Below are 19,796 nucleotides of genomic sequence, written 5' to 3' on the forward strand. Positions count from 1 at the left end.
GGCAGACCTGATGCAGTTAATCAATGTTTTCTCCACAGCCTTGATTTCTTCTTCACTCCACTTCCTCTTTTTGACTCCTGCTTTCCCTAGATAAATGGATAAGTAAATTAATGGGATATTTTTTTCTAATTTTGCAGCTTTCAGGAGTAAAAAGTTAAGTTTTGGCTATGAACAACTTGAGAACGTCAGTATTTCTCATGTACAATTAACACCTTTAAAAAGATATTTTGCCACTTGTTGTCGACTGAAAATGACATCACGTGTTGGGGGTTCAGGTAACAACCAATCATGGCTCATAGCCAATCATAGCCAAAAAAATTGACTTTACTCCTGAAAACAATGAGACAAAAGTACAATACAGCTCTTTACTACAAGCATTTTTTTCTTGTAAAAAAAAATCACGTGGTTCGTTTTGTTATATTGACTAAGATCACTTTTCCTCTTTCCAGTACATGCTCAGTGGTCTTGTAGTACAGCGTCGAAGCTCACACTGGGAGGTTGTGGGTTCAATCCCTGGCTGGGTCATACCAGACATTAAATATGGGACTTGTTACTACCTCCCCGCTTGACACTCTGGCAAAATTGTTCAAATGTAAATAAATACGTATGTATTTTAAGAAAGTAGTTCTATGTATTACAGCTTGAAAAAAGTAAATATTACTTGTTTTTAGTCTCAAAATACTATTTTCAAGACTGCTGTGGTTGATATGGGCTAAGTATTTTCTTATTTTTCAAAATCTTAGTTAAATTTAAGTACAATTTTCTTGTTCTGTTGGCAGATAATTTTGCTTATTTGAAGTAAGATTTTTTATTTTACTATTTTTTTTCTTAAATTTTCTATGGTCATTTTTGCAGTGTGCACAAGTTTATTTAGCTTAAAAGGTTTCATTTTGTTTACATTTTAATATCCCCTAATTTAAGGATATTATTTATTTTGCATAACCAAGATATTATTGAGAAAACCTGATTTGGCATATTCTCCTGTGATTTATATACAGCCTGGACATAAGTTGAAGTTGTTCACTGTTGAAATTTCCATAAAATATTGTTGTGCAACGTTTCAAAGAATAAACGGGAGCTGTTGTTCAGAAATGCTGTCTATCCATAAATGTCCTGGGAAGCGAAAAAAGATTTAAACCATATTTTGTAGGATATCTAAATTATCAAACTGAAAAAATAAATAAATGATAATAAAAATAATAATAATAAGAAGAAGAATACGAAGAAGAAGAATTTTTGCCCACCCAATTTCATGTAAAACAATAACCCCTCACAAGCTACTTGAGAGTAGTATACCTTGGTTTTGCTTCGGTGTGACAGACTTCTTCCTAACCGGCAGCATCTCTCCATCTGACCTACCTATCAAAACAAATGAACAGAGAAAAGCACAGTCAGTTTGACCCAATCAGTCAAAACATTTATAACAGGCCAAGTATTAAAGCGATACAAGACTATAACTCATTTTACATTATTGGATTAGGCATTGTCTATGAATATTAAAAGTGCAAAAAAGATTTAAACCATATTTTGTAGGATACCTAAATTATCAAACTGAAAAATTAAACAAATGATAATAAAAATTAAAATAAGAAGAATACGAAGAAGAAGAAGAATTTTTGCCCACCCTATTTCATGTAAAACAATAACCCCTCACAAGCTACTTGAGAGTAGTATACCTTGGTTTTGCTTCGGTGTGACAGACTTCTTCCTAACCGGCAGCATCTCTCCATCTGACCTACCTATCAAAACAAATGAACAGAGAAAAGCACAGTCAGTTTGACCCAATCAGTCAAAACATTTATAACAGGCCAAGTATTAAAGCGATACAAGACTATAACTCATTTTACATTATTGGATTAGGCATTGTCTATGAATAATAAAAGTGCAAAAAAGATTTAAACCATATTTTGTAGGATACCTAAATTATCAAACTGAAAAAATAAACAAATGATAATAAAAATTAAAATAAGAAGAATACGAAGAAGAAGAAGAATTTTTGCCCACCCAATTTCATGTAAAACAATAACCCCTCACAAGCTACTTGAGAGTAGTATACCTTGGTTTTGCTTCGGTGTGACAGACTTCTTCCTAACCGGCAGCATCTCTCCATCTGACCTACCTATCAAAACAAATGAACAGAGAAAAGCACAGTCAGTTTGACCCAATCAGTCAAAACATTTATAACAGGCCAAGTATTAAAGCGATACAAGACTATAACTCATTTTACATTATTGGATTAGGCATTGTCTATGAATATTAAAAGTGCAAAAAAGATTTAAACCATATTTTGTAGGATACCTAAATTATCAAACTGAAAAATTAAACAAATGATAATAAAAATTAAAATAAGAAGAATACGAAGAAGAAGAAGAATTTTTGCCCACCCTATTTCATGTAAAACAATAACCCCTCACAAGCTACTTGAGAGTAGTATACCTTGGTTTTGCTTCGGTGTGACAGACTTCTTCCTAACCGGCAGCATCTCTCCATCTGACCTACCTATCAAAACAAATGAACAGAGAAAAGCACAGTCAGTTTGACCCAATCAGTCAAAACATTTATAACAGGCCAAGTATTAAAGCGATACAAGACTATAACTCATTTTACATTATTGGATTAGGCATTGTCTATGAATAATAAAAGTGCAAAAAAGATTTAAACCATATTTTGTAGGATACCTAAATTATCAAACTGAAAAAATAAACAAATGATAATAAAAATTAAAATAAGAAGAATACGAAGAAGAAGAAGAATTTTTGCCCACCCAATTTCATGTAAAACAATAACCCCTCACAAGCTACTTGAGAGTAGTATACCTTGGTTTTGCTTCGGTGTGACAGACTTCTTCCTAACCGGCAGCATCTCTCCATCTGACCTACCTATCAAAACAAATGAACAGAGAAAAGCACAGTCAGTTTGACCCAATCAGTCAAAACATTTATAACAGGCCAAGTATTAAAGCGATACAAGACTATAACTCATTTTACATTATTGGATTAGGCATTGTCTATGAATATTAAAAGTGCAAAAAAGATTTAAACCATATTTTGTAGGATACCTAAATTATCAAACTGAAAAATTAAACAAATGATAATAAAAATTAAAATAAGAAGAATACGAAGAAGAAGAAGAATTTTTGCCCACCCTATTTCATGTAAAACAATAACCCCTCACAAGCTACTTGAGAGTAGTATACCTTGGTTTTGCTTCGGTGTGACAGACTTCTTCCTAACCGGCAGCATCTCTCCATCTGACCTACCTATCAAAACAAATGAACAGAGAAAAGCACAGTCAGTTTGACCCAATCAGTCAAAACATTTATAACAGGCCAAGTATTAAAGCGATACAAGACTATAACTCATTTTACATTATTGGATTAGGCATTGTCTATGAATATTAAAAGTGCAAAAAAGATTTAAACCATATTTTGTAGGATACCTAAATTATCAAACTGAAAAATTAAACAAATGATAATAAAAATTAAAATAAGAAGAATACGAAGAAGAAGAAGAATTTTTGCCCACCCTATTTCATGTAAAACAATAACCCCTCACAAGCTACTTGAGAGTAGTATACCTTGGTTTTGCTTCGGTGTGACAGACTTCTTCCTAACCGGCAGCATCTCTCCATCTGACCTACCTATCAAAACAAATGAACAGAGAAAAGCACAGTCAGTTTGACCCAATCAGTCAAAACATTTATAACAGGCCAAGTATTAAAGCGATACAAGACTATAACTCATTTTACATTATTGGATTAGGCATTGTCTATGAATAATAAAAGTGCAAATATCTCTGGCATCTTATTCCCTGTACGGTGTATTAGATGTTTATTTTATTTATATATTCATTTCTTCACTTATATACGTCTTATTAATTTATTGATCGTAAAGTTCACTTACTTTACTGCATGACTGATTTATATTCCATGTACAGCCTTTTGTATACAGGAACTACATTTTCAGAATCGGTCATTGAATTTAAATGTAAAAACGTATCTCCATACCTGCTGATTGTGGAGTTGAAGGTGATGTAGCAGGAGTATCATCTCTCATAGCTTTGCCATCCTCATCTTCTGTGTCTGAAGCGTCACTGTCTACAAATACTGTCTCTGAGGAACAGAGCAACCAAATTGATAAAACTTAGATTATATTACATGAACAAAAAATGTATACATTTAAATTCAAAAAAATATTAGGAACAATTACTGTGTCCAGTTATTTTTTAAAGCTATGCAGGCATGTTCTTACCTTGTGGATCAACATTAATTTCATCTAGATTTTTGCCCTTAAACTGCGACATCTTGCCCTTTTCTAGAGCGATGAGAACTTTGCTCAACTTTGCGAGCTGCAATGTTCCCTCAGGCAGCCGATAATATTGACGGTGAACTCTGATGTCGTGGCCAAGGAAGTCAGCAAGCTCATCCATTTCATTGTCTTTCAAATTTAAAACTTTGGACATGGTGGCCATGTGCTTCCTCAATTTTGTCGAAGACAATGCTTCCGGGTTGTTTGCCCCACAGCTATGGGCTACTTGGCGAATTACATCAGATCCTCTGAAGTAACTGTGCGCTTGTGGTCTTCCAAAGAAGAATGTATTTTCATCTAACACGCCACATTCATGGCGGGTGTTAACAAGTAAGGCCATGGATGACTGCACTTCAGGTGTGAGCAGAACAGGGACCTTACGCCCTCGTTTCCCTTTTATTTCAATTCTCTGAAAGTGCTTACAAAGCTTCCTCTCAAGATCAGACAGAGCCATCTCAACATCTGGATGAGTCGATGAGGTATCCCTTGAAGTAAAAGCTGACAGTGGCATCTTTGACACTTCCCCTTCTCTTCTGCGATTGAAGAGGATAATTTCACAAAGCGTTACTTTTGCTAGTTCTACCCAGTATTTCCTACTTGGGTCTTCTTTCAATTTAGTTTGATATGCCTGTCTTTGGAGATCGAGATATACATGCATCTTCTTCACATCTTCCGTGAAGGGCAGAAGCTGAGGAACATTCCATTTTGCTTCATTGAGATTTCTGAGGGCCTGTGAAGACACACACTCGCTCCACCTGGTGTCACAGATTTGTTTGAACACTTGTGCATTGTTAACTGCATTGTCATCACCTGAGATTAGTCCTTCACATTCAATGATATTTGCTATCTTCTTGAGGTTGTGGCCTAACTTAAGCGCCAATGATGGTGTTTTGAATGTATGCGTATCCACATTTAAGCCAGCCACCTTCTTAACCGCTTCGATTACATGAGGAAAATTAGTTGGAATGAAGAAATCCAACATATCTTTTAGCTTTCCATTTTTCTTCCCTTGAAGAAGGAGTCGTCCTGTCTCTCGCATCTTCTGTCTGATGTAGTCATGTTTTGTGACATCATGGCCATGTTTCCTGAAGAGGTGTTCCCCCAATTTCAGAATTGCTTTCTCTTTGCGCACAGCTTCTGATATTTCATCTTCATTCATAGCAAGCACCAATCTCCAAAATTGCTCATTGGCACCAGCTGGAATTGGCTGAGCATATGCACACACAGTCTGGACCCTTGTTTTCCCTGGTTTCAAATTTTGCACATTTAGATTAAGGTTACATCTCTGCATGTGCCTCCATAGTGATTTCCGCTTGAAATAGCCCAAACAGTTTGCACAGTGCATATAATCTTTGGCATGTGCAGGCTTCTTGGATTGCTGACGTGGTATCAACATTCCTTTTCCTTCTTCGAGTACCCGATTGTTATGGGCTCGGTTCCCTCCGTTTCTCAGTAAACTGAGTTGTATCCTTCGCTCCTTTGATCCAGGTGGAAATTCAAATGCTCTTTTTACATCAGGTTTGTCTTTGTGTTTGGCTTCTAAATGTCGTGCCATTTTTCTGTATGGCTTGGAGCAATACACACAGAAGTATGATTTGTTGTACAACCTACGACCATCTTCTTTCTTCTTTATAGTCATGACAGTCACATTGGAACCACCAGATGAAGATTCTGTGTTGGCGACCCAGGAACTACCAGACGTCACACGTCTTCTCTTCTGTGGTTGGACATCTACTCCATGGGAACTAGCAGGAGATGGCCTTTTAGATGTATATTCTTGAGGGTTAGGGGTGTTCAGGGAAGTCGAAGGTGTCACACTTTTCTCTGATTTTACATAAACTTTAAGGGAGTTGACCATACGTGCTCGCAGTGTCTTTCTCCTCTTACTCTTGTGTTCCATGATATCTTCTGACGAACTGTCAAGTTCTTTTGAGCTGTCACTTGTTTCTTCTCCAGGTTGAGGAACATATTCATCCTCAGTGTTGTCAGAACACGATGGAGAATATTCTATTTCTTCAACCATTTCTCTGTTAGACTGAGAGAGATAAAAAGAAAGAAAGAAATAGAGATTATAAATCACAAACCCACTTTCGAGTTTTGTGATTGTTAGTTGCAGTCTTCCCTCGCTATAACGCGGTTCACTTTTTGCGGTCTCGCTGTATCGCGGATTTTTTTTAAGTGCAATTTTGCATATTTTTTTGCAGTAATATACCCATTTTATAAAATTTATGAAGGTTTGAACATTATCAATTTTTGAACAAGATAGAAATGTGAGAACATGTAAATGCCTCAATGAGAAAAGTGTCTAAATTGTGTGGTAGGGGATTTTAGAGCCTTAAAACATTTATAAAAATTGTAAAACATAAAGCTAACTACTTCGCGGATTTCATTTATTGCGGGTATTTTTTGGAACCTAACCCCAGCGGAAAACGAGGGAACACTGTACATAAACAAGGTATTTAAAAAAAAAAAAAAAAAAAAAAAAAACTTACATTCTACGATCTAGAGATGCGCAGAGAAAGCAAAAGAAAAAAAAAACAAGCACGTCATTCCCATTCGGCAGTAAACTCTTGGCGCGTTCAATGACCACTAACACAGTTGGATATTTCAAAACATACATAGAAAAAAAGTCATTCACTGTATCAAACAGAAATAAAATACTACGTGAGCACATTGCAGGGGGTGCTTGGAATCGTTTTATAATTAATCCCCCAGATCAAAAATCTGTCATAGACGCAACAAAATCAGAACAGAAGCATTGCGACCTAAATTTCTCATTAAGCTCAGATTTCTTTTCTTTTTTTCCCCCAAACCATACACATAAACATACAGTGGCTCACGTTTAGCAGCCTGAAGTTTCAGATAAATATATACATTTTCATACAAATCTTACAGTGTACATGCTGTACAATTTTCTAATTAGTATTTTCTGAATTCAAGTACAAAAATAAATGAAGAAAAATAATCGCAATAATCAATTTATAGATTTGTATTGGGATTAATCGGTATTGAATTGAATCATGAACTATGAATCGTGATGGCAATTCCCACCCCTAATGCACAGATTACCGACGCACAGTTAGCATTTTAGCCGCTACCAAGTAGCCGTGCAGCCGCCAGACCAAAAGAGCAATCAATCGTGTAATTATTATATTTTTTTTAATTACCCCAACCCGTGTGAATTGCGAATGACTGCTGGTCCGTGGCGCAACAAAAGGTTGGGGTTTGGGTCTTTAAGCCATTCAAACTATTAGTTGCATGAGAAATGACCCCCCCCCCCCCCCCCCCCCAAAAAAAAAAATAAACTAACAAAATTTGGGGGCACCATCACACTCTTAAGCTTAGGGCACCCAAAGGGGTAGCAGCGGCACTGATCAAATTACTTCACAATGAAAGAAATTTCAACAACAGTACAGATGGGTTTCTCTCCACATTAGGGGTGTGCTCAAAAAATCGATAGGGCAATATATCGTTGCGGGCCTCATTACAATACACGTATCGATACGCAGGCGTCAGAATCGATATTGCTCGTTAACTTTAAATAGGCAGTTAACGTTTGCCTTTGCAGGTTGCATTGCACCTAAAAAATAAAAACCAGCAGCGTCTTTGAAGTTAATTGCCTTCAATTAATGCAAAAATAGCTCACCAGAGATTGGACACTGTCTTGCTAAGAAAAACTAAATCAGAGGAAGATTATCAACATTTATGTACTTATAAACTTAACATGGCACGTGTCTTAATGTACCAATTTTCCTATATTTTGTTAAAAAAATAAATAAATAAAATGTCTTATGTGGGATACATATGTATCGCAATACGTATCGTATCGTGGCCCCTGTATCGTGGTACGTATCGTATCGTGAGGTTGGTGTCAATACTCAGCCCTACTCCACATGCAGTTGGCAGAAGTCTGAAGATTTTACACAGCAACCGAAGACCTAAGTCTTGTCTCTACCTAAGTATTGTTGCACTTGATCACACAGTATAAAAACAAGGACTTCTTACTCACCTTATTTGACATATTTGCTTGAGCCTTTTCATACATATTTGCTTGAGCCTTTTCATATGCTTTCTCACATGCATCATGGTGTTCTCTCAATTTTTTCATGCGCCGCATCCATCTGTCAGCCTGAAAACACACAGGATGTATGTTTAGAGATGGTAATTAAGTAGTTTATTTTCATTGTCTTTTGTGGCATTTTTTTTTTGGAACACACTAGACATAGGCTATCAATGTGTCACGTGTAGAGTAAAGGAATGCTTCATTTATAAAACAGCTTCATTGTTGCACTAAACTTCCGTTCTTAATTCTCCCATGAAAGGGTTGATACTAAATAAGCCTCTTCCCATACTTTCTATATTCCATTGATTTTTCCACATCTTAATTTCTTTAATTAATTGCTTTGATTTACGGTTTATCTTTACTAATATTACTGGATAGTCATTTGTAAGGGCTTGCTTTGAGTAAAAACTAGAAATGTGCAAGTCTCCCCACAAAAAATATCAGTTCCTAGACTCCTCACTCTGCAATATAACGTTGTAAATACTTCACATATAAGCTCTTGTCAAATAATGTATTACTAAACAAAGCAAATTCTGTACTAAAACAAAAATACTTTGTTTTTCAGAATATAAACTGAGTACAGAGACTGAATGAGAGTTAATTATGGACTTTACTAAATGTACTTTCTAGCCTGGAGTCGTGGTGATTTACAGTTTTGGTAATTAAATAAATACTCAAGTTCTGAAATGAATAATTGTGTTTATTAATTCAATCATGATTTATATCTTACAAAATAAATCCAAGATCTATCCAATGCAATGAACAACATGATTAGTGTTATCATTTCTGCTGGGAAGCCTGATAAACGACATAGTAACGTTTTTGCTGTTCCTCTTTAGCTGTTTGGAGTTATAGTGTGTATTTTGAACACAACACTATTTTCTCTTTGCATTATCTTAACGATAAAATCGACTTGCTGACATTGCATCAACCATGGTGGATGCGGTGGGATACATCAGTCTTGCAAAGAGATTTTTTGTAGCTCGTTTTTTGACAACATCGGTTTGGCCTGCTGAACCAAGCTGAAATTGGCTCTCGACAGTCGCGAAATTACGGAGCCCCTAAGGTGACATGGTAGAAAACAAAAAAACAACTTTGCGTTCCCTCGCAAAACAACTTTGCGTTCCCTCGCAAAACAACTTTTGGCGCTTAATAGGCCAACCGTGCACTGTACTCACAACACAAAAATAGGTTCCTAATATTGAATAAAGTAACATACAAAGTACCTTTTTAAGACGTAAAGTAGACGAAGCCATAAGGGCATTAGCGTTTAGTCATTATCCACCTGCAGTAGCTTGTGAAGTTAATTTCAGGCTAGAAGCACTTGTTGCCAATTGACGCTACCTCTAGCACACTGCAGCAAATGCGGTCACAGCGTGTCCTAACGGAAGGCAAACAGTACCAAAATACAATGCAAATAAAACATGTGTACTCACCATTTTCCTACAACGGGGTTTCTGAATCCTGTCTTTCTTGAGTTACTTCCACTTCTCTCTATCATAGATCTCCAACAATCCGCGCCGAAATGTGAAAGGAAGGAAGCGCTCGATTTATGGTACAGCTCACACCAGACCATCAACGCATTTTTTCCACAAACAGAAGAATTCAGGGACGTCCTTGTCTCAACGCAAACGCACCCTCGATCGCGCAGCGCTGTACAATATGGCACTTTGTAAGAGAGTGGGGGAGGGGTCGGTGTTTGGTATTAAATTTGGAAACACATTGCGATGTTGCTCTATGTTTTTAATACAGGTACTGGAAAGACACATTGAGATGTTGCTCTTCATTTTTTATGCATTCATTACGTTGCTCATGTTGCACAAGTATTACACATTTTAAACTACATTAGAAACTGTCATTAAAATTATGTCTTTATACATTCAAAAGTCTTACAAATTTTGTGCACCAACTGTCAAGTCATTTTAGCCATTACTGGTCAGAAGTCAGAAATTTATAGTTAAGACTTATAAGATTTATAATGACTTACAGTACATCTAAAATAGCAGACCCGTCACCAGAAAGAAATTGCAGGGGGGCATTAACTTTTTTTTTTTTTGGGGGGGGGGTTAATCTAATGTTCATCAGGTTGAACAGCGGCATTGTGACAACTGAAAAAGTGCTCAGAAATAGTTTCTGTCACTTAAAAGCGGCAGTTCATTCTGAAATCTAAGACAAATGGAAACAAATGTGTAGTTCATTTTGCATTTATTCAACTCAAAAGTTAATTTGCAACAAAACCACTTGTCACTTCTGTAAACTATGTCACCCCCCACCCCACCCCTCAAGATCCCAATTGTCATTGGCTAGCCTTAGCTGCCAATCAAAGCCCGATTTGAAAGGAGGTATGTGGTTGGCTGGCGTGCCATGCTTTATTTTAAACATAAGGCGCAAGTTTACGTGACTGATCGGAGGAATAGTTGGTGAGGCATCTTGCTAGGGCGGGCACAGCTGACGGGTCCGTAAAATAGTAAATGAGCATTCACATTAGAAAAAACAACAACAACAACTTAAGGAAATAAACTTAATGGATACACTTAATTTTTATCAGAAGAATGCCTGTTTGTTTGTTTTTACACTGTATGAGTGTCACACTGTTACTGTGCTGATCAGTACTAAAGCATGATGAATATACGTTAATGTATCTGATAACGTGACCTTTTTGATATTTAATAACTTAGGTGAGGCTTCGTTAATGATTAACATGCCTCTGAGTAATAGGAACAAAAAAAAAAAAACTCAGTCAAAATCACTGAATCACTTGGCTGGTTTATGGGCAACTGATGTAATATTGGTTTAAACATCTATAATCCCCACATTTAAAAAATACATACAGTACCTTTTGACACGACGAGAGGAGGGAGGACTCAGACGCAGATATAAAGTTGGCCAACAAGGCTGCAGTTTTAATGACCCGAAAACTCAAAACGCCTCTTAAAGAGGGAAAAAAGGCTGAACAAAAAAAGCTCCAAACTGGAGAGACAAACGGGGCACTCAAAAACGGGGACAACAGAAAGCGCTCCACTAGGGAGGAAAACAAGGGGCAAACTAAGGGCGCAAGGCAAGGCAAGGCAAGGCAAGGCAAGGCAAGGCAAGGCAAGGCAAGGCATAAAACAAGGGCTGTGGTTCAAGGGCTGTGAGGACGCTTCCATGCACTGAGATGTGACACTTCGGCAACGGAGGGGAGAATGCTGATGGCTTTTATTGCGTGACTTGATTGGTGACAGGTGGCGATAATCATGGGCGGTGACCGGTGATTAGTGAGCGGCATGGACCGCCGCGCCGGTGGCGGCGTGACACCTTTTTTTTTTTTATGCCAATCTGTTTGCCGAATCTTGCAACGAATCTGCTGCTGATCAACACAACAGGGTGGGAGATGGGCATAGACACGGTGGGGACTAAAAAAACATGGATGTCGTGGCGCTCTCGAAGCAGTGAGAAACAGTTAACTCATATTAGTGTTGTTCTGATACCGTTTTTTGGCCCCCAATACCAATTCCGATACCCAGCTTTGCAGTATTGGCCGATACCGATAAGATCCCAATACCGACATTTTTTTTTACTCAACATGAAAAAGCTGTCCTGCCATTGGTTGAGAGCATTCAAAGGCCAATCAGATATCTTGGCTCGGCATGCAGTGAACATGTCACACATCCATTAATGTCGTGTACGAGCAAGGCACAAGACACTGCATCCAAAGTCCTATATTAGCGTCGGAATTAATGGTATCGGTTACTTGTTACTAGTCACTGATGCCAATACAACTGTTTTAATGCAGTATCTGGACCTCTGCCGAAACCAGTATAGGTATCGGAACAACACAAATTTTTATGAGCAGAAGATCTCTCTTACATTCCCTTCAACTCTACACAATTTAGGCAAGTCATTATTTTACATGTCATGCACAATTACGGTGTCTAGATCTGCTACTGATCAACAACGGGGTGGGGGATGGGCATAGACACGGTGGGGACTCAAAAGCATGGATGTGTATTGTGCCACTCACGAGGCAGTGAGGAACAGTTCACTGTAAACGGAAACTCTCTCTTATGCAAGGCTGACACTTGCATGATTTTGTGGCACGAATTAGCACGACTCGCGTCGTCCCAGTGGGCGAACTAGTCTTGAAGTAACGTGACGTTTACGTAAACCTGTCGTGACTGCGTTCCATGTCATGACAAAAATTTTGAAATGTTCACAATTTTTGTCAGGACAAGATTTTGCGACCGGGTCGTGAACTATGCGCAAACTGTTCGTGAACTCGTCGAGACGATGTGGGAAGGACATGCGCCAGTGCGTGGCAGTGCGCCAGGAGGGGGTCCGAACACGAGGTCAAAGGGGGTCCCAAGCTCTTGTCTGAACAAGAGAGCCACTGGGGTGAATTTTGCAGACGCCTGGACTACCATCTGGTATGCCCACAGGGCCAGGGGCAAATGCAAGTCCTAGTCACGTTGCTGGAGGCCGGTTAAGATGGCAAGCTGGGTGCCCAGGGTGCGGTTGAACCGTTCCACCAATCCATCACTTTTGGGATGCTGTGGCGTAATGTGGGTCTTCCTGATCCCGAGCCTCTTGCAGACATTGCCAAAGACCTTGGCCTCAAAATTCCTCCCCTAGTCCCTGTGCAATTCCTCTAGAGCACCAAGCTGACAGAACATCTCCTTCACCAGGTGGTCGCGCACTAATCAGATACGGCATAATATTCAGGCCACTTGGTAAAATAGTCCATTACCACCAGGACATAGTGGTTTCCCCGATCTGTGGTTGGAAAAGGGGCCCAGGATGTCAGTGGCCACATGCTCCATGGGTGCCCGCACCTGGTACTGCTGCAGAGGTCATTTGAGTGCTGCGTTGGCCCCTACTGTGCTGTGCAAGTGTTACAACTGTGCACGTGAATCTCTACATCTTGGTGACACACTGGCCAGTCGAACCGAGAACGGAGGCACAGCAGAGTCTTGGTGACCCCAAAGTGACCAGTTCCAGCCAAGCCATGGACTAGCTGATTAACGTGCATCCTCAGGTTACATAGCACCAGAAGTTGGAGGGCGTCGAGGACATCGCAGGTACTGGCCAGATTCTTCCACAGGCAGTAGAGTAGATGGTCATGAAAGATGAGACCAGTCCACTGCGAGTGGAGTGCTTTAGACTCTTGGTTGGGCATGGAAATGGCTGCCCATGCTGGTCGCTAGTCAGCCGCCGGCCATCCTCGAACACGGCCAAGGACATCCTCCTCTTGTGCGCTTTGTAATTCCGCCAACTCAACCTCTGCCATGATTGGAGACGCTGCTGTCGCATGGCTTCTTGAAGGGCTGCTGTCACTCGAGCCAGCGGTTCTCATTCCTCCTGGTGTTGGCAATGGCGACGATCTGTTCAGGGTAGTCAAGACAGGGCATCAACGTTGGTGTGCTGGCGCCCTGATCGATGTTGGACTTGAAAGTCATAGTCCTGCTATGTCGCCATTGAACCAGCTGCCCTTCAGGCTCTCGGATGGCACTTCTTGGGGTGGAGACGAAGCCCATCTTGCCGGATAGCATTGAACACCTTCCACAGATGGTCTACCTCAGTCGAGAAGTTTGCAGCCTTGACCAGGAGATCCATCCATCCATTTTCTTGACCGCTTATTCCTCACTAGGGTCGCGGGGGTTGCTGGCGCCTATCTCAGCTGGCTCTGGGCAGTAGGCGGGGGACACCCTGGACTGGTTGCCACCCAATCGCAGTGTCCAGGAGATCCTTCTCTGAAATGAGAGCTTAGTCTTTCATTTGACTGCTTCTCCGAGCCAACGCAGGGTTCTACGTTGAGCCTTTTCGGGTGGTGCCCCGACAGCCAAATTGTAGTGGTCCTGTTGTGGGTGTTGACTTGTCTGTCCACTCTCTCCCACTCTCAGCCAGGGCTGCACAGAAAGGCGGGGCAGAGCTGCTGGAGAGCAGAGCTCGTTTACAGCTACACTTGCATGAAATCAGCAATCAGCCGGCTTCTTCAGCCGGCTCCCAACTCTCTTCTCCTGCCAGATGATTTTTTTCTCTCATGGTTGCTTCACATAGCTCTGCTCTTCAGCAGTTTTCAAGCCTCTAGTGTCTTACTCTAGTTTTAGTGAGTTTTTCCCCTCATGGTGATTTTGTGTTCGTATTTTTCTTAGTTTAACTTTTTCCCTGCAAAGGCGATTTTTGTTTCCTGTGTACAATAAACTTGTGATCGATTCTGCACCTGGGTCCTTGCCTCCTGGTCTCTCCACAACAGGCCCTGCCAGAACAAGCACTGGTCCTGTATATCGCTGGGTTTATCAGATACTGCATATATCATGATTTGGTCAAATTTATATATTTATATATTTTTATTTATTGACCTTGATTTATGCAGTATTTACTTGTCTTGCACAAATTAGAGATAACCACATTTACTGGAAATACAACATGACATATATAACATTCAGTATTCAAAACCATTATCCTTGTGCAAAAGTTAAATAATATAAGAAAGCTAGCTAGCTAACGCCGGCCGGTGCACTGGTTGGCATGGCAGTGTAATAGCGAGTCACCTATTTGCAAGTGAAAAAAAAATTCCCCAGGTATGACTAGCTAGTTAGTATTATAACAGAGGTTGTGTCATAACAGTGCTGAGCTCCACATATTGCACATGCTTACTTGCCCTTACTTCTTTTATCTATATTCTGTCCCACCTCTGAGGCTGAGCTAACGTTAGCTGTATTGGTACTTTAGCTAAAAATCTCATGTATGCTCATACATGTAGAGACGTTTCACTTTGTAATTCTGTTTCTTTTCTCTGGCTTTCTGAGCCATCACCCTTTCCGTTTTGCTTTCCATCAAGACATCATGACATCATTTGTAGTATCGTTTATCAACATGCTTCGTCTTAGGAAAGCAGCCCTCTTCACCAAATATGAGAGAAGCATTTCAGGTGGTGCGTATGCATATAGTTAATGTACTTCACATGGCTGGGGGCGGATGACACGTTTGGAGTGGTGGCGCACGGCACTGTGCAGGTGTATCATTTCACACAAGACAGTGAATAGAACAAGCTGCGGCCAGGCCATAATAAAAGCCACTTTGCTTATAGGGAGTGCTGGTCATGATGGATTAGTCGGCTGCACCTATCAGACTGCAGTGTGAAACAGTAACGTTTGGCGTTAGGATAAAAAAATAAAAATAAAAAAAACAGCCCAGGCCAACGCCCCTCATGATGTTTGGCCCTTCTGTGATTTTTACAGAACCCACAACTCACAGAATTACTCACAGTTCCCTTGTTGAATGAAGAACAGTGAGAGGCGTTTCAGGCATTTTAACTGGTATACATTTTTGTGAAAGTGTACAAAAGTATGTTTTTCAGAGAGATCAAGTGGAAGCTGATGATTTTGAGGAGGAAATTGAGTAATAGTTATGGCAATGATTTTGGCATTGATAGCATTAAGCACTCTACATTTCATAGCATTGGCGATTTCTTATATATATATATATATACATATATACATATAAGGGGTGTTAAAAAATCGATTCGGCAATATATCGCGATACTACAGCTCGCAATTCTCGAATCGATTCAATAGGCAGCCGAATCGATATTTTAATATCCATTTTGGATGAAAAAATATTCAACAAAACGTCTAACTTTCACACCTTAAGTATGGAAGAATGTTATATTAATGGAACATTAAGCCTTAATATTTTATTTCAACACTGTTCAAACATGAAAAATGTTACAACCTGTTTGATAAATACAGTGGCTCACAGTTATATGAAGTTTCAGATCAATAAATAATACATTTTCATACAAATCTTACAGTGTACATGTATAAGTTTACTGAATGGTATTTTCTAAATTTGAGTTAAAAAAATCGCAACAATCGACTTGTAAATTCATATCGGGATTAATCGGCATCGAATCGAATCGTGACCTATGAATCGTGATACGGATCGAATCGTCAGGTACTAGGCAATTCACACCCCTAATATATATATATATATATATATATATATATATATATATATATATATATATATATATATATGTTGTTCGTCTCTGTGTGCCCTGCGATTGGCTGGCAACCAGTCCAGGGTGTCCCCCGCCTACTGCCCAGAGCCAGCTGAGATAGGCTCCAGCAGCCCCCGCGACCCTTGTGAGGAATAAGCGGTCAAGAAAATGGATGGATGGATATATATATATATATATATATATATATATATATATATATATATATATATATATTATTAGTATTATTATTATTAGTATTATTATTATTTTAGCCCAAAAATGCCATTGAAATCCTGGAGGGACTGTCTACAAATTAGCTGTAGATGACATATGTGCCACAAATCACCATATATCCAGTATAAATTTTATTTTTATTATTATCATTATAATTGCTGTAGTATTTGGCAGTGGTAGAACATAGATCACCATTCCAAATTTAATGATTATTATTATGTCATGTCATTATGGAGTGAGGCGTGTGTGAGAAGTATTGACAAAAATGAATGAAAACACCAGCTTGGACATAATTTGCATTCCTTTTATAAAATTATTATTATTATTATTATTATTATTATTATTATTATTGTTGTTGTTGTTTTTCATTATTATCATTATTATTATTAAAGTAATAAGAATGTTACTTTTATTATGAAATAATTCAATTATAACTCAATTATTTTTTTAAGCATGTAATGAACAACTATACCTAATTACTTTTTTAAAGTAATATTCCCTTTGGTCAAGCAAGCGCAAGGTTTAAAATGTATTTCCAAAGTGTAATACCACTTTTGACCATGAATCAGGGGGCGCAACTGAGTAGTCCAGTTGTGATACACAAAACCAGAAAACCTACCTGGTGTGGACTTGCAGTACTGCTTTTTGTCCACTGGGGTCGCATCGGAAAAAAAACACTCACACACATTTTCTGTCCTGTGGGGACCTTTTAGAATACGTCATCAGGCATCTATAAATAGACTTTGGAAGCCGCTAAAGTGGATTTGCCCGTGGGGACCACATTTTTGGTCCCCACCGTGCAATGAGTCCCCACCGGTCTGTGACCAGTCAGGTCACAGTCCCCACGATGTCGCAAAAACGAGAACACACACACACACACACACACACACACACACACACACACACACACACAAAAACAAAACATCATGGTATTGAGGTAATCAGATATTTTAGCTGTGTACAACACATACTTGCTCTGTGACACTACCTTTGGCCCAAACCTGTATGTCTATTTTCCATATTTTGAAATGCACAGCGTATTGGTAAATTTCTGGAACAACTGCAATTCATGTAGCTCATTATATTCTAACAGCATTTTTTTTTTTTTTAGTTAATATGTTCATTTCATGTAGACTTTTATTTTACTTTATTTTATTTATTCATTTTCATGTACAGTACCTTACATTCATTGGCCAATGAAGAATTCCTTGTCATTGCAAGCATTTATAATAATTCTCCAGGCTTTTGATGTTTTACATTTCTAGTCATGTAAAATAGTGTTAGGTTAGGTGTCGAATGAACACTGCATGTTGACGCCAAAGGAAATAGTATTTTTTAGTTATTCAAAATGTACAAATTAACACACAACAACAATATATACAAGTTATACAAACTACAACAACAAGTGTCAGACATGGAGTAATTATATGCCAGGTAAAAAACCTTTGTATTGTCCTCGAGGATCTGGGAAAGTGTCACTTATTTGCCACAAGTCACCAAGGTGCTGCAGTCTGGGATCCAGGTACAGGAAGTCATGGTGGTGCTGATGTGTCAGCAATGTGTCAAAAAGTATTTCTTGGTGTCAGTCTATCAGCTGGACTTGGATATCTTCATGTTCCTCCATGGTCATTTCCTGTACGAGTCTCTGCAAGAAGGTAACAATTGTATGTCAGATGAGGTACCAAACAATGAACTGAAAGTCACTGAGCCAATGAAGTACATTATTATATGAGCAAGACTATTTGTGAAAGCCATGTAAATTCCTGCACATCGAAGTACAAGGAAGCTGTTGTATCTTCAATCAAAACTAATTAAGTTGCTTAGTGATATTTATTAGGTAAAATTGTTCAACATGGTGACAAATCGATATCTGAGTAAAGGGTTTCAAATGTTTTTGTAAGCAGCACTTTTCTGAGTGGTTAGTAGCAACAAGACACGGGGGGAATTACGAGTCTGAGTTGCAGATGTGTAGTTCAGTTAACACCATTATTTTTGTACGATATACTAAACATATCAGCAAACGATGTAATCTAAATACCACATATTCCAAGCAAAGGTATGTTTTGAGCCATTCACATGCATGCTCGAATGGAATTATTTTTCCATGATGACATAATTGTACGTTACGAGACACCGCGTTCACTTCCGCGTTCTCTTCCTCGTCGTCTCTCTCGCCCCCTCCTCGCCCTCTTTGAGATGGTCCACATGTATATAAAACATATAACATAACTGTGTGTTCTCTGTTGCATAGTTTATTTGCCTTAACAAATATGAACATAGATAGCCATTATCATTAGCTGACGTACAGTATTTCCTAACAATGCCGACAAAAATATTAATTCTGAAATTAAATGACTAAATCACAAATATTAGGGATCTGTACAGTATGTCTAACAAATGCAATTCACTTACGTCATCACTCGAGGGAATACCAGAAGTTGTTTGCGTTCTGTTCCGGTGAAATTGGTGGTAGGCTGTTGAAGTAGGGTCTCTCTGGGACGCCGTAGTTCGTGTGCTTAAAATCATTGCATTATCTTGTTTGACCGATAGATGGCGGTCGTGAGCTACACATTGGGGCTTTAAAACGTAAAAAAAAAAAACACTTAAGTTATTGGGAACAAATGAGTTAATATCGTGACATGACAACGACCATATTGTGGCAGTTTTAATATTGCAATATCACAATATTGCCGTTACCGTTCCATCCCTGCTCCACACACGTCACATATGTTGGCCTGAATATTAAAGAGGGTGTCACCTTCTGTATCACATTTTTCTTGATTAAGTGTGTGAATGCTCTCTGTCTGTGGTTATAAATTGTAATTCTTAGCCAAACTTTTGACTACTAAACTAATTGATAGACAAATAATTGACAACTACGTTGAATGTTGGTTGTATTCACCAACATATTCTGTCTTCTCTTTACAGTGACTATTTATTCAAACTGCTCCTGATTGGTGACTCTGGTGTTGGAAAATCTTGTCTCCTGCTCCGATTTGCGGTAAGATTCTCCAGAAAATATGGATTTATTTATATAATTCCTCTTAAGTCTATAGTTATCACAAATTTCTGAATTAGTGCATCATCCATGTCGAAATGGAAAATAATGCATTAAGGGTTGCGATTACACAGGTTATGTTTACACGCAGTCAATGTTCGGGTTAACATCAGAATTCTGGTTTCTGAAAGATTCGAGAGAAACAGTTTACATG

The 19,796-nt window shown here is 38.8% G+C and overlaps 1 protein-coding gene across 1 annotated transcript in view; it reads left to right on the forward strand.

The window, feature by feature from the left end:
- The window catches only part of LOC144001768 (ras-related protein ORAB-1-like), a 38,637-nt gene that overhangs the window by 11,574 nt on the left and 7,267 nt on the right, over positions 1-19,796 (forward strand). Inside the window, exon 2 of the mRNA XM_077496321.1 lies at positions 19,513-19,585. Within this exon, the coding sequence (XP_077352447.1) occupies positions 19,513-19,585 (73 nt within the window). The remainder of the gene's footprint in view (positions 1-19,512; positions 19,586-19,796) is intronic.

Source organism: Festucalex cinctus, chromosome 14 (genome assembly GCF_051991245.1).
Source record: "Festucalex cinctus isolate MCC-2025b chromosome 14, RoL_Fcin_1.0, whole genome shotgun sequence".
Taxonomy (NCBI): Eukaryota; Metazoa; Chordata; class Actinopteri; order Syngnathiformes; family Syngnathidae; genus Festucalex; species Festucalex cinctus.